This window comes from Ochotona princeps, chromosome 19, assembly GCF_030435755.1.
Source record: "Ochotona princeps isolate mOchPri1 chromosome 19, mOchPri1.hap1, whole genome shotgun sequence".
NCBI lineage: Eukaryota > Metazoa > Chordata > Mammalia > Lagomorpha > Ochotonidae > Ochotona > Ochotona princeps.
Window position 1 is genome coordinate 16,672,682 of NC_080850.1, and position 16,818 is coordinate 16,689,499.

Sequence of the window (16,818 nt, forward strand, 5' to 3'; positions counted from 1 at the left end):
GTTTGAATTTCCTGAATGTAACATTTGATGGTAAAACCTCACGGTTAGTAGTTTCATTGCAGTCACATCTAATAAAGCCTGTGCATTTTGTTCCTTAGTGTAGCAACTGTACGTAAGTCATTGCACAGTCAGAGAACTCTGCTCTATTTACTAAGTTTTATTTTCAAAAAATTAATTTCTGCCAAGAATAAGATCTGTGAAGGATCTTCTACTTGGCTGAAAGTTATTTTAAGTATTATTACGAATCTGTTTTAGTCTACATCTCGGGTAACTCTTAAAAATAAAAGTACATCATCTATTGAAACAACACCATCGCAACCCTTACCTTCAAAAATACAATAAGAGATCAAGCGATAAGTGGAAAGAGAAGATACCAAGTACAGACACACACAGTCCTTGGATGACAAAAGTTGTTATTTGTTACTACTTTTCTGAAGTTTCCATATGATAAGTTCTCCCTGTCATCAAAAGGGATGTTTTTCAGATTGCCAGGGTGATCTTATGTGAGCAGTTTAATCATTTAAAAATTTTGATTGCACATGTGAAAAACAAAAAGTAATAAAAATGTAACCTTTTTTTTCCTGAGCAAATTACTGCTTTTATATACAGTATCTTCAGCTTTGTGATAGCCATCTTTTATGTACTTAACAAATACTCTTGACCTTGAAAGAATACTCTCTGAACAGGTAATGTTAGCATTTGCTAGATTTTCAAAGATCATCTTTTAGTGTCCTTCAACAACTGCTCCCTCTCCTATTCTCTGAGTGATATTAAATTTGATTTCCTGGTTCATGCTTACAGATCACAAGAGCGAGTTAGAAAGTACAGTGAAGCCCAAGAGGAAAGAAAATGAGAAACAGTAGAATCAAAGTAATTTCAGAATCATGCTATTTAGAGCCATTTGGTACACGAGAAAGTGCCCCTTCATGCTTTGTTAGTTACTTAGAATAATTTCGTTTTACAGCAAGATACAGTACAGGATATTCCAAAAGGCGATCTTGACTCGTTGATGCTAAGTTAAATTACATACACTTACTTTAGAAAATGTACATTGTAATGTAGAAAATTTTCAATGTTAATAGGATAAAATTTTAAGAAAATACTTTTGTGTATGTGCATGTATGGGTGAACTTTTAGCCATTCAAGGCAGTCAGCCATGAAAATCAAACCAGTCTAATCTATGTGACCATGGTCTTAGTGAAATATCATTTGCGTGCAGTCTTTAATAAATAAGCTGATAATCCATATATTCTACTGAAGAGGATAAGGCATTTCTTGTTGCTAAGTTAAGATGATTTTATTCTGTGCTGTTCTTCATATTTTAAGAAGGAGCTTGATAGAAATCTCTTGCGGGCTTTAACAGAAGCAACTTTTTCACATTCCTTTCTCCAGGACTCAAGGTTAGGGGAATTTCCCCTGGGGAAACCCAGGGACTAGATTCAGCTTCTTATGGTGTCACCTGTAATTCTCTGGACAAGACATTTGAATTGAACCTGGTTTGTAAATCAAAATAAAAGTACTTTCTAAGTTATCTTCATGAAAACAGCACACACAGAAGATAAACCTTTACATACTATATGTAATATCTACTGCATAAAAACTCAATACCATAAACATTTAACTTAGTGCATGTGAAAGGAGTTGGAGTGGGCAGCTGCAGACCCCAGAGAGAGAGAGAAAATGAGTATAACTCAGGACCCTCAGAGGTCAACCAGTCAAATACCAGAGCCAAATTTTTCAAAGAACCAGATAATGCCAGTTTTATGGCCATTAATAACATTTTTGTTATATAAACAAAGATAAGAGTAATAAAAAATAATTCTACTTTGCAGTATAATCTGATTGCCAGCAGAGTTCAGAAATGGCCTTCCTCTCTGCACACATGGTGTTGCATAATGGACCACGATCATTTGACAGCCCCCTTCCCAGTCTTTGACTTCTCTTTTATGGATAGTATTTCATTCTGCCAGATCCTTCAGCTATGCCAATGAGGCAGATTCTCTGGTTTCACCTTTAAAGCTCTTTGATTGTGCCTCTGGTAGTTAATGCACCAAATGATCTTCAGGGCTTTTCATATGTGTGCTCTGCAGCTAATCAGAATGCTTGGGCCTACTGTTTTCCTACCTCTGTATTTTCGACATGTTTCAGGACCCAGTTCAAACAGCAGGGCCATCAACTACAGAAGAGGCATGGCAAAACTCAGCTCTGATTTGGGTGTCTGTTTCAAACAGAGATTTTCCAAAGGATATCCTGCAACAGATAAATCATCTCATTAGGCTAGGTTCTCTTTTCAAATCCAGGAAGCAGAATGCCTGCCTGCCGCGTAGGAAAACCCAGATAATGTTGTTATGGCTGTGCTCAGAGCACTTGTAAATATTGTTGTCAGTGTCTTTTATAAAGGTTCTATTGAGATTGCATTTAAACATTGACAGGTTAATTGTCTGTTTTAATGCTTTGTTTATGGAAAACTGATACAGAAGCGGAAAGATGAGTCTTTTACATATAGCAATGACACTTTCCCCCTCACCCACTGTCTCCTCCAGTTGATTACTCCTCATGCCATCCGTGTGCAGACGCCTCCTCGGCACATCCCTGGTGTTGTGGAAGTCACATTGTCCTACAAATCCAAGCAGTTCTGCAAAGGGACACCAGGCAGATTCATTTACACAGGTAAGAACCACTGCTGTGGTGAACATGGAATTTCCGTGTCCTCTTGGGTGTTTTTACCTTACCTTGTCGTCATGGGCTTGTATTTGATTCTTCAGTCCAGTTTCTGTTAACATGGCTTTGTTCATTTCACCATATGCATGATTAAATGAGTAGCTTCTATGATTATTAAGGATCTACCTAGGTGTCCATGTCAAATGGCAGATGTTGGAATAATTGGTTGAATTCTTCAGGAAGCAACATGGGAAATAAGAGAAGGGAAAGAAGGAGTACTAGATACTCCTGAATCTCTCTGGATGTTAATGCAGCCTGCTAGGGTTGGTTTGCTTTAATGGAGCAGGATTGTGCTTTCATTGACAGTATAAAGAAGACTTTCTTCTAACCTGATTGTAGATTTGCATTTAAATATGTTTGGCAGTTTTCATATTTAATTCAAGGTTGGTGCTTTTTTCCTGAAGGAGCTACATCTTATCCTCCTGAAAATAGCTTTGGTACTTGGACCAGCCTTGCCCTAAGAAGCTGGGGTTGCAGAGGCAATATAGACCAACCCCCATTAGAAAAGGAAAATATGGAAGTACTCTGCAGAAAACCTCCATTGCACTGAGTGCCCAATGAGATCCCTTGATGGTGCCATGTAAAACAGAAAAGAATCTTTCCTGCATCCAGATTTTGCTGTAACAGGTCTGGGTAGAACCTGAGACAGTTCCCAAGGGAGGCTGCTGCTGCTGCTGCTGACTAAAGTATTACACGTGGAGCGGTGAGATTCTGCCTCCACACTTAGTGTCAGACTGGGCATTCATCCTCATGAACTAACCCAGTCAAAAAAGAACCATGAGGCCAGCCACATTTAGTCCAAAGCAGAAGTTGTTTCCACACAAAGTTCTAGAGCAATGACCAGACACCACTATTAGTGCATCCTAATTATAACCATGCAATTAAATTGACAAACTTTATTTTGCTGCGATACTTTATGTCAGAGCATCTTTCCCTTTTATTTTAATGCTAGCAACAAAACCAAGCATGCCTCTTAGTTACTCTCTGCCTCTCTCAAAATTTTAAAAACAATTAATGTATCCTGACCCTTGGAAATGCCTCCCAGCCCTTTAAACAAAATGCAGGTTTGGTGCCTGCCTGACGATTAGTTTTAGTTAATTGAAAATTATAGGATTGACCCAAGAGGAAAATTTTGTTTGCACTCCAATCACTTTTACAAATTAAGGAAAATTACCACAATTTTGTTTAGCTAAGGTTTCACACTGAGTTCAAGAAATTAGCTCAGCCATCCCAACAAAGTCAGCACTTTGTTAGTGAGCACTTGAAAAAATAATAGTCTATGTGGAGTTTTGCGGTGTATACAAACGAAGCATAGAGAAAGCTATGATGCCTTATAGAAGTAGGCCAAGTGTTTTTAATTAGGCTCATTGGTTCAGCGTAAGTTTTGAAGAACAATCAAACTAGCAGATTAGCTGTTTCTTTTAAAGCTAGGATTTCTTGCCATTCATTTTTCCCATGAGAACTTCCACATAGCACTACTTTTTTTTTTTTTTTTTTACAAGCTTCATTATGGGCCTGCAGGAAAAGGACCAATTGCAACTTCTGATACTGTAACATTCCCCACCATCATTCCATTGGATGGGAGTTTTTCACAATGTTCCTCACTGAACTCGGTGTTCTGGAACATATTACAAAACCGCAGAGGCCAAATGTTTTCTCTGAGGAGTTTGGACTCTGTTTTTGGCCGAAAACATTTAGGCCTTGCTGGCTGCTTATTTACTCTGCTATTAAGCATAAGAAAAGGAGAAGAAAAGGAAGAAAATGTTTGTGTGGTGGGAGGTACAAGAAGCAATCAGCCATGGTTTCCGCTTTGGTGACAATGTCCCTGCCCATTAATGGTTCCATTTTGTGGTCAGGTCTCATTTAGAAGAAATTATTTTTAATCAGTGTTCAACAAAATATCCCCTAGAGCCACCTGGCCATAAAAGTTTGAGGAAAAAAAATCAGCCCCATTAAATTACTTAAGTTCTCAAAAGAAAATAGCTAGGGAACCATCATTATTTGGAGTTTTTTAAACCATTAAAAAAATTGCCATTAATTTTTAAAAAATCACATCTTGTAGAAATCTATATTATGCTGAAGTTAAGATCAAAGATAAAAGTGACAGATTTGTACGTCTAGGAAACTAGTTAAGGGAGAGAGCCAAGAGTTGGTTTGGATGCACATGGGTAGTTTGTGTAAAAGCCAAAGTATAAAGCGTGGCTTCTGTTGTTCTTGCTTCACACTGAGGGCGGAAGGCAAGAAGACTTCATTTTTAAAATGTTATAGTCCAGAGCCTAATTTCTCCCTGTTTTGGAAAAATAAACATTTGAAGGAAGTGGCACCAAGGTTTCTCCACTGATACATAGTTTGCTGTTAACAGCAATGGGGACATCACCTCGCTTTTAGCAGAAGAGAATCTCTGTTAATTGGTGAATGACACTGGACCTCTTAATCACAAAATGCTTTTACCAAGGGTTGCTGGTTCATGGCTGAGGCTACTGGTGTTTGTGATTTGCTCAGTTTACCTCTCTGCTTGTCACCAGGTACTGGTGAAAGTCTAGAGATGGATTGTAAAACCTCTGTTCTTTGTATTCAAACAGCCGCTCAGGTAGTTGTAAATCCTGGCACCCCTCCTCTTTCCACCAACAGAAGTTCACACTTCATTTTCTCTAACACCCATAGTATTTCAAGATGTGAAGCTTGGTTTTCTGGATTGGGTGAACTAACCTTCTTGTTACTTGTGGAATGTCATTTGGATTTTTTTTTTCATAAAAAAAAATCATAGAGTGTGAACTAGAGTTTGGATATGTAGATTTGGAAGGATCTAAACATCAGTAATCATTATATGGAAGGGTTTAAATATCAATAATCTTTGTTTCAATCCTTGAGGCAGAAGCCATGTGGTCTAATCTATGCAAATGAAGGTAGAATTTTTTGGTTAGAGAGGAAGGAATTTGACTAAACCCAGATTGCCTGTAAGCTTGCTCCACTTGCAAGGAGTGGTGAGAACATTTCTCCATCATGCTTCTTCCTAACAGAGACACACAGTCTGAACTGCCAGATGTGTGAGATTCTTGTGTTTGTCCAGTAAGAATCACAGAGGAAAGTAAATCCCTATTTGATTAGAACGAAAAGGCTCAATAGCATTCTTACCTTTTTTGTGTTATTTTTCCTATGTAAATACAAGTTAAGGCTGACTTTAAATTCTAAGCATTGTCTTCTAGAAGAATAAAAAGGCTTGCTAGACACAGGTTTCTTTCCGACAGCTTGTTATCATGTGTCTGGTCATTGAGTCCAGGGAAAAGAGAAACTGATCCACCATAACTCTCCTGCCAGGGAATGGGTCTCCCCAATACTTTGTTATTCTCACAGCTTGTTTTCTTGCACTTGTTAAATCTTTAAGCGACTTGAGTCTTTCAGAATCATGATCTCTCCTGCTAAGCCCCCTTACATAACCTTGGCAGCTGATAGAAGACTGTTAGGAAATGTCAGCTGCTTCTTTGAAGTTCTTAGAATTGGTTTTCCTGATAAAAAGCAGCCAGTGTAACTTTCATTGCAGTTAATTTCTGCATTAGAGTGGCTACTATGTCTGAAATAGATGACTATGTCGGAATGGGCCTCCGGGATGATGTTTGACCAACTTAGGTGTGCACTGAGAACCATACACTGCCTGCTCCCCAAAAAGTGGGTCAAAGTCCTGACACACGGATGTCTAACAACTCAGTTTGGTTATGTGACTTCTCATATCCTTTCTACTACTGGTTTCCACCATTCTAAACATTTTCACCCAACTTCTGTGTAAAAGAACTAATGAAAATCCCTGCATGTTAGTCCCAGAATTGACTTGTAAGTAAAATTCTTCCTAGAAACACTCTCTATTTGTGCTTTGTGCTCAAAATGACTTGTCAAACTATAATACATGGTCTTATGGTGTTCTGGGTCTGTTTTTTTTTCAGCTGAATTCAGGTAGTCTCCTCACTCTGCCTCAAGCTCAGTTATACTTAGGTGTATTTGGCATGGAATTTCTTTCTGTAAGATCCAACACAAGCACTCTTTCCTGTGTGATGTAGTGGACAAAGCACTGTGCTGAGAGCGGTGAAGCCTGTTCTAGTCCCAGCTCTGCTATTAATTGACTATGAGACCTAGGACAGGTTGTTTATGTACTCTGTATTGTTTCATTAGAAAAATAAGCCATTTAGGGTAGGAGACCTTTATGTTTCTTCTTGTTAACCTTGGTTGGTTGGAAGTCTGTGTATTTGGATCTTTTTGCCCCAATTGTTTAGGGTATTCATTTGTCATTTACTGCTTTGAGCTCCTGTTCCATAGTAGACAAATCACAAGATAGCCACAGACTTTATGAAGGAAGAAATATCCCTGCCTGATCCTATATTGTTTTTTATACTGTGTCAGAAAATTTGATAGGTGCTCTGTGATAATTGACTGACATATTGCCCAAGATGAATGGGCTCTCATTGATGTTTGTACTCTGAATGGCATGTAATGTAAATAAGAGCTTTTGATTAAGGATCTGTTATTTTTCCTTTTAAGTTTCACATACATAGAAAATAATAGTTGGGGGCTTTTCTTAGGGAAATAATGGTCTTAAGTCTATATTGTAGATATTCCTTGTTTTCTCATCTGTAAAATTGAGACATCTTAATAGTATGTTTAAGTGCACAGTAAAAATGGGTCAATGCGTGAAATGCGCTTTCATCATTATTTAGTGTGTTATTGATCCTTATAAGAAAATTCAGGAAACCATAGATAGTTATAGCATTGTTTCTCTTGAAAATCCAAAAAAGCATTGATCATCAGAATACACTTTGAATGATATTAAATATTTCTCAGCTTCCAGGATGATTAAAGACATGGTTTACTTGTAGGTATTAGGGATATCCAGATACCTAGATTCTAGTTCTTATTTGACCACTTCCTTTTGTTTCATCATCCATCTCACAAATGTTTGTGGATGGTCTGTTCCATCTGAGGCAATGTTATAAACCCTTTCCAGGCAAAACATCCTAAAAACAATGCGTGCTTTCATTAATCTGATAGTCTAAAAGACAAAATGAGTATTCATAAGTTTACAATTTCAGACCTTGTAGGTGTTGAGAAAGACAAGACTTCCGGTAATCATACAACAAAGAAACCCTGACTAGTCAGAGATACTTCCCTTCATGAAAGATGCAGAGCTGAATTTAAGGATCACTACAAATTAAGCCAGAAATTAGTGAAGGTTAAGAGTAGGTTGGGACTAGAGAAAGACAATCAGTACTTGCTGGAAAGCATTCCAGCAGATGGGAGAGTATAAGAGGGCACAGTGTGGGGAAAACTGTGGCAACACGGAAAGCTGTTAAGAACTCTCTGGAGGTCAATCATCAGGAATTAGGAGAATAATGGCAAGACACAAGAAGGAAAAAGAAGCCTGTTCAGAAGTTTGCAAACCATGGAGAGGAACTTGGGTTTTTTTTTTTTATTAAATTTATTCATTAATTATATCGTGTTGTAATTACATAGAATCTAGGATTCTCCCCCCCACCCTCCCCCCATGGTGGGTTCCTCCACCCCGCTGCATATCCATAGTTCAAGTTCAGTTGAAATTCCCTCCCTGCAAGTATTTGCCAAGCATAGAGTCCAACATCCCATAGTCCAGACAAGTCCAACTACTTATTGGGTAGACCCTCTCTGGTCTGAGGGCAGAGTCAGCAGAGTATCTTCCCAGTCAAATAAAAGCACTAATATACCATCTGCAACAATTTACATCGTTATGGAATTAATTGATATGGTATTGAGCAGTCAACATGTTAAAAATAAATGCGATTTCTTAACCACTTTCTGTGACCCCCCCATTCACAGTTCAATTTTAGTTTATATACTACAAATGACATAATATCATAACATAACATGATATGCTTAACATCATATCATATTAAATTAAGGCAAACATGTGGTATCTAACCTTTTGGGATTGGTTCATTTCCCTTAGCATTATGGTTTCCAGTTTGGCCCATTTGGCCACAAAGAACTGCATTTTGTTTTTTTTAATAGCTGAGTAGTATTCCATGGAGTAGATGAACCATAGCTTTCTTATCCAATCCTCTGCTGATGGGCATTTTGGTTGTTTCCATGTTTTTGCAATTACTGATTGTGCTGCTATGAACATAGGAGTGCATGTTGGTTTCTCATAAAACAAGTGTTCTGGATATATTCCTAGGGGTGCTATAGCTGGGTCATACGGTATGTCGATTTTGAGTTGTTTGAATATTCTCCATACTGATTTCCATAGAGGCTGTACCAATCTGCAGCCCCACCAGCAGTGGAGTAGGGTTCCTTTTTCCCCCACAACCTCGCCAGCAAGTGTTGTTGGTGTTTTTCATGTGGGCCACCCTTACTGGTATCTCATTGATGTTTTAATTTGGATTTCACTTATTGCCAGGGAACTTGAGCATTTTTTCATATGTTTATTTGCCATTTGGGATTGTTCCTTTGTGAAATGTCTGCCCATTTCCCGTGCCCATTTCTTGAGTGGCTTGTTTATTTTGGTGTTTTGGCTGTTTTGTAATTTTTTGTATACTCTGGAGATTAGTCCTCTATCACCTATGTTGTGCGCGAAGATCTTCTCCCATTCTGTGGGCTGCTTTTTTACTTTGTTGATTGTTTCCTTAGCTGTGCAGAAGCTTCTTAGTTAGTGCTGGCATACCTTGAAGTGTCTAAAATGACAGAGTTGACCATATTTACATTTTGGAAACAGTAGTGATTGTGATGGCAGGCACACACGAGGCCAGAATGGATATTGGAATACTTCTTAGAGGATTCATTGCAGTGGTTTAGGAAACTGAGTTTGTGGCTTCAATTTAGATGATAAGGGTTAGAGATGGAAGGAAGTGAAAGAGTCAAGATATTTCAGAGGAAAATGGGAAAGGACTTCTCCATGGGATGGATATGGGATTGAAAGAGACGGGGTTAAGGCTGACAGACTTTTTGGCTTGCTCAGCTTACTTAACAAGTGCCATCACTTTTCTGTGTTCCTAAAGTCTTGTTAGTATTGATGAATGAATGGCCATGAAAATATTTTGCAAAGGCCAATACTTTGCACAAATGGTAATTGTAATGAAGACAAACCTAAGCAAACTTAGGAAGAATTGGAGAGAGGCAAGCATGAATGTGTTTTATTTCTCCTGTTGTTTTCACTTAACAGTTAGCTCAAAGTGGGCTGTGTAAGGAACACTTGACTAGCATTTATGCACTAAAGCATGTCCTCATTGGAAAAGATCCAACAAAAAAAAATTCACAGGATGCGCCTGTCGGTATGTCTTAAATATTATCGTAAATGAAGATAATAATTCAAGGCAGAAGGAGTGTTTATTCATTTTGTTTTTGTGATACAAGGAGTGGATCAGGGGGCTAGCACCATAGCACAGTACGTTAAGCTTCTTCCTGCTGGGCTGGCATCACACATGGGTGCCCATTCAAGTCCTGGCTGCTTCAGTTCCAATCTAGCTCCCTGTAAATGCATCTAGGAAAGCAGCAAAAGATGACCCAAGTCCTTGGACCCCTGCACTTATGTGGGAGACCAAAAAAATTTCCAGGCTCTTGGCTTCAGACCTGCCTAACTGCAGTCAGTGTGGACATTTAGGGAGTGAATCAGGAGATGGAAGATATCTTTCTCTATACATCCACCTTTCAAAATATATCCATATATTATTACTATAAATATATATCACTGTATTACTATAAATATGTATTATTACTGTAATATTTATCATTTTATTACTATAAATATATGTGCGTATTTATGTATTTAGAAAAGTAGATCCTGAACATCTTCTCTGCTGAAGGTAATTTGTTGACCTTTGGGAGTATTTAATAACAAAATGGGATTTTTTAATTCATTTGAATCCACTGGTATTTATATAGTTAAACATCATTGGCCCCAGAATGAGAATAACAACAATGACCACTAAAAGTAACCATTGTACTTCTATGATGTGTATCAAATGAAAGTGTTTTTTTTTTTTTTAAAGAATCAGGCCAGGCTGAAGGAAGCATATTATTTTGCATATTTTATGTATAAGCTTTCCAAGAAATATGATCTTTATTTCCTATTTGGAGTGGAGTGTAATCAGGACTTGAGTAGCTAGTGTAACACGATCATTAAAGGGGATATTTTCACTGACATTAGAGGTCTAAATGGCCACGAGGCCTTATATACAACCTTGGCTTTTTCCTGTCTACCCAGAGTTAATAAGTGATAAGACTGAGAGAGAGATAAATCACAGAAATCCCTGTCCAAAGAAAACATATTGACTACAGCCAAGCACAAAACAGACCGTAACCAACAGTCCCATTCATCATTCATGCAATAGGGATATAAAGTATTTCCTACCAATGAAATCCTATAGAAGAAAAAGGCAGATAAGCTTGCCCAATCTAAGGCATGCAATTTGGTTATTAAGGAACATGAACTATTTGTCACATGGCTTTAATCTTTAAGATGTGTTGCTATTTCTCAACTATAAATTCTGGTAAGGGACTAGAAGGCTATTAACAATGAAGGTAGGAGCTGAGCTTTGTAGGTATGCTCAGTAATATCACACAATACTATAAAATCCTGAATCTTTTTGTGTGATAACATAATTTGATTTTCAGTGACAAGACAATATTCAGAGGGTTTCAAGAGTGTTTTTTTTAATTTTTGAGGGGTTTTTTTTAGTTGTTTTTATTTTTCTTTTTAAACCCAGCATCATGATAAATTAACCCTTCAGCTTTTAACTTTGTATGTTAAAATTGTCTCCAGTATATTGCAGTGGGATAAAGGGAGGTGAAATTTCTTTTGTCTTTTTTTTCTGATTTACTCCAAATGTTTGTTGAGGATTTTGCTTGCCCAACTTTGCGATCTGATGCCAGTCCTCTGTTCATTGATTTCAGCTAATTTGTAAAGCACCAATAAAAATAATTTGAAAAGATAATGTTAAAATTACCCATATTCCTGCTAGTTCTTAAAGAACACTCACAGAAGTAACCACTCAGTAAATGTGAACTAATTAATGAACTAATTAATTATAGGATTCATTTGTTTATTTGAAAGGCAGGAAACAGAGAGATCTCCTCAGATGGTTCATTTCACCAGTGGCCAGGAGCTGGGCCAGGCCAGAGCCAGGAGCCAGGAGCTGCTGTGTCCAGGTCTCCTATGTGGGTACCAAAGCCATCTTCTCTGCTTCCTGTGTGCATTTGCAAGGATCTGGAATAGACACAGAGCAGTTGGGACTTGAACCTTGTGCATCTGGGATGTTGGTATTGCAGGCAGCGGCTCTGCCTACTATGCCACAATACTGGCACCTATGAATTGTTAACATTATTTTAGTGGAATATATCCTCCAATCTTTGTTCTAAGCATGCATTTGTCTCATTGCCAAAATACAGTGGCACCTTACATAATATTATGTAATTCATGTTCTCCTTTAATAATACTCATATGTCGTAAATATTAGGGTGCAAGTAATTTAAAATTTCTAGTCTTTGATAATTATTTCATGGCTTAAGAAAGCCTTATAATGAGACACATCTTTATCTCATGTTAAAGCATATACACCTTGAATTTAGGTTATTGCCCTTATTTCTGACAAACCCACAGCACAGGGTCAATAATCCTATGCCTGATTCTTGGGGTCAGAATTAGTGATAGCCACGTTGATTGGAATTTTTCAGTCATCCCTGAATGAGTGTATATGTCCTCAATGGGATTAGTCACAGAAACATATTTATTTCTGCACAGAGCTGCTTCTGCTTCCAAACTGAGTAACCTTCAGGATCACTGAATTCCATAAAGCTGGTCTCTCCTGTGAAAACAAGTACTATAACTTTCATAAGTAAAAAATGAAACCCAGTTAAAACCCTTAGCCATATCTGAAATCTGAAATCTAAGTCTAAAATGATCACAGTTACACGGGTCCCTTCCTCCTCTTCCCACAGAGTGGTGCCTCCTGCTAGAGTGCTAGAATATTCTTTCCCCCATCTTCTGAATTTCCACATCCTCAATGGAGATTTATCTTGTTGTTCCCTCCTATTACACAGTTTCCTAACACTAACTCTAACTCTTTCCAATTGTTTTTGAAATTATGTACTATACTAAAATGTTACCCCACCCCTTTACAAATGTATAAGCCAGTCCCTACTGTTAGCCAATTTTAATAAAAGGAGAAGCAACTTCCCTGGATTTAGTTAGTAAGTGAAGGAGTCAGGCTTTGGACTGGAGTGTCTGCTGGGGTAAACTACTACCTTACCTTACCAACTTATGAATTACGTGATTCCATGAAATTTAGGCTGTTGGTGATAGGTCAGTGCGGGTTTTCCATGGCATCGCATTTTCATTTGATATGACAGGAACTGGTGCCTTAAACATTCTAGCCAAATCTTAATGTTGTGAATGAATGTAACACATTCTCATAAATAAGATTCTAAATATACAGATAAGTGTGGGAAAATGACCAACCATTATCTCATCCCTCAAAAATAATCACTGTTAACATTTTTGAAAAATTTCTTCCAGTATTTTTCTTTGTAAATTTGTTGCCTATTTTACCAGAATAAATCACATTATGTTGATACAATTTTGCATCCTGCTTTGTCATTTAAATTATGAAAATTTCTCCTTGTTCAAATTTTTCCTGAAGGTGGAATGAGGATGTATCACTCCATTTTTATTACAACGCCATGATTTGTTCAGTCATTTCCACACTATTGCTTGGCACATTGTCTTTTTAAATAATATTTTTAACAACATATTGACCGGAGTATAGCACGACCTTGAATATGAAGTGTTCCCCCATTTTCTTCATGAAGTTTCTAAGTTTTAAGGCCAAGTTAATCTGGTGATATTTGTAGGTATCAATGAATTATCATCTGTCAATTTATAATATTTCACCTACTAATTGAGCTACTTGCAGAATAGTTAGAAGTTTGTGGAAAAATTGATTTAAATGATAAATTTACTTTGATGCAAAAACAATCTGGAAAGTCACACATAGTTTTTCATTATATGTTCTTCCCAGAAACTTTTGAACTACTCTGATCTGATGCATATTTAAATTTACAATATAAGTAACAGGTATTCATAAATGTAACTTTTTCTGCTCTGAAAGTTTCACTTTTATTCAAATTCCTTAGAACCGTAGTTGCTGTTAGTGGTTTTTTTTTTTTTTAATTCAAAATCAGGGTCATTTTAAATCTCATTATATTCTATTCCAGCTAAGTTGCTTGAGCTCTTTTTGGATCTGTACATAACACTTTCATTGGAAATTTTATTCTAAGCTCTAAGTAACCATTTGCTATATTTAAATTACCAAACATAGCCCTTTTCAGTAGTGTTTTTAAAATTGTTCTTTAAATGGCTTGTTTTTAGGAACATTTGTAATAGTGAGAGGCCTAACTTCTAGGAAAAGTTACTACATTTTTATTAATTTTCTATTCCTCCTTTTGGTCTTGGCTCACATCCTCATCTCTGTAAGCTCTCCCAAACCACCATCTGACCGTTCCATACTTCTACCTAGCTTAAGATAATGTCATTGGAAAAGCACATTGTCATAGGGGAGAAAATGTTCAAATACTGACAAGGGAAGTTTTTCATCAAGAGAGATCTCTCCATATATTTCGACATGGTATTTCTTTTGTTGAATCATGTGCCACAGGCAATGTTTGGTGTAAGTTATTCTGTCAATTCTATATAATATTTTGCCTGAAATAAAGGATGCTCACCCCGATAAGTAGGCATCATCTTGCTCAGGGGACCCAGGCAGGTGGAAGCCCTCCTGTTCATATCAGTCTTGAGATTTTCTGTACTATCTATGTGATGAGAGGAAGACAGAAGCTGAAACTGCCTACATTAGAGACAGAAACAGCTCAGAAGAGCAGACTTCCCCTCTTCCTTACTGCTCTTTGACCTCACACATGTAATTGTTCCTGGTTTTCCTGTTAGCTTCCCCTGTGGTTAACTTCTTTACATCATGGAGGCAAGGCTTAACCTGCTGGGCAGAGCCACCTGGATCAGCCTCAGAGATTAACATCAGGAAACACTGACTCCCAGACAGTATGGAGTTAATTTAGATCTTTGTTTAATGCCAAAAATATATTCACATTTAAATATCTGCATAGAATATGACCTTCCCGGTCCTTCTACACACATGCACCATTTCCTTTATGTTTTAACTGTTGTTGAAAATAGTCACAGAGCCCAAGAGGACTCTGTGAGGTAGTTGAATATTTGGGTGAAGGTACAGACCTACTGAATCCATTTTGAACAAGCTGCTTAGCTCTAATACCTCTCCTTTTTTTTTTTTTTAAGAATAGGAAAGTAAACATTTACTCTGGTTAGCTCAGAAGACACAGTAGAGAATTATCTAAAGGCTTAGAAAGTTCAGTGACTAAAATTGTTAGCATCAAAGTAGAAAAATTATTACTCCTTGTGTATCCAGGTGCCAAAGACCTGGCCATTAATTCTCTGTATATCTCATCTTAATCTTTCATCTGCATAAATAAGCACATATATCTCCATGCAGCTTTATAGTTAACAAATACTTTGCATCAGATCTGTTTTGTTCTCTGTCTTGTAGGAAGAATGAGTCTTTTGACCTTTATTTTCAGGTGCTGAAATGAGATATAAGAACAGCTAAAGTGGCCCATTTATGAAAATTTGGATCATTGAGTGATGGATCTGATATCTATGTTCATTCAAGTAATTGATCATACTTTTTAGTAGCTCAGATTTTTTTTATAGCTATACAATGGACTTGTACTAGTTAATTCTAACTTTTAATTTAGTATTGATATAGTTCATTAATGATATTAGGGATTCATAGATGCTCAAGCTGACTTGCTAGCATTGGCAGGGTAGTTGCATGCAGCACTTTTAAAAAAAGATTTATTTATTTTCATTGTAAAGTCAAATATACAAAGAGGAAGATCTTCTGTCCAATCGTTCTCTACCCAAGTGGCTGCAACTGCTGGAGCTGAGCCTATCTGAAGCCAGGAGCCAGGAGCTTCTTCCAGGTCTCCTGCATGGATGCAGGATCCCAAAGCTTTGTGCCATCCTCCACTGCTATCCCAGGCCACAAGCAGGGAGCTGGATAGGAAGTAGGGCCATTGGGATTAGAACCAGTGCCCTTATGGGATCCTGGCTCGTGCAAGGCAAAGTGAGGATTTTAGCTGCTACAATATTATGCCGAGCCCAACATGCAGCACTTTTAATCTAGTCATAAAATTCACCACCAGTTGACTCAAGCTGAGATATTATTTTTTTAAAATAAATATGTATTTGAAATCCAGGGTTACAGAGGAAAGAAGGTGACATCCATCTTCTAGTTCACTCCCAAAATGGCTGCAGTGGCTGGGCAGAAGCCAGAAACCAAAACCTTAGCCAGGTCTCACATGGGTGTTACAGGGGCCCAATACATGTGCCATCATCTGCTTCCCAGGCACATTAAGCAGGAAATTGGATCAGAAGTGGAGCATGCCTATACAGGATACCTGCATTGGTGGCTTAAGTTACTATGCCACGCCGCTGGCCTTACTTTTTATTTACATCTGTGTAACTTGGTATCTCCCATTAGACTAAGTTTTATGAAGATTGGGTTCTTGTCTGTCTTGTTCACCACTGTATTCACCACTTTTCTAATTTGTTCACCACCATCTCACAGGCCAGATCACTATAAATAGTATTCAAATCAATGGAAGAGTTAGTGACTGAAAATGTGGTCTAATGATTATAGCGTGTGAACCTTAACTATAACATATTTAGCCAAATTGTATTCTTCTTTGAAACTGTTTAAAACTAGGCTCACCAAGTTTTAAAGATTTAGCTGAAGTTACTCATGGTGTATGTTAGTACCAGGTTCCTTTATTTATTTTTTTTTTGGCCTGTCAGCCACAAGCTTGTTTCATGCTATGTGTATTTTCTCATTTAATTATATAGAAACCGTATGATTGTGAGGGTATCTCACAGGTTTGCTATGAGGATTTGACAAGATGTGCTAAAAATTTAGCAAAGTTTATGACATACACTAGGTCCTGTGTTAATGTAGAATCATATCAAAAGGTTCCAAAAGAACAGACTCCTGGAGA

General features: G+C 37.5%; 1 protein-coding gene across 4 annotated transcripts in view; it reads left to right on the forward strand.

The window, feature by feature from the left end:
- The window catches only part of EBF1 (EBF transcription factor 1), a 398,831-nt gene that overhangs the window by 311,165 nt on the left and 70,848 nt on the right, over nt 1–16,818 (forward strand). For all 4 annotated transcript variants that reach the window (XM_004587484.4, XM_036496965.2, XM_012927679.3 and 1 more), the window contains exon 10: nt 2,544–2,670. In XM_004587484.4, coding sequence (XP_004587541.1) covers nt 2,544–2,670 — 127 coding nt within the window. The remainder of the gene's footprint in view (nt 1–2,543; nt 2,671–16,818) is intronic.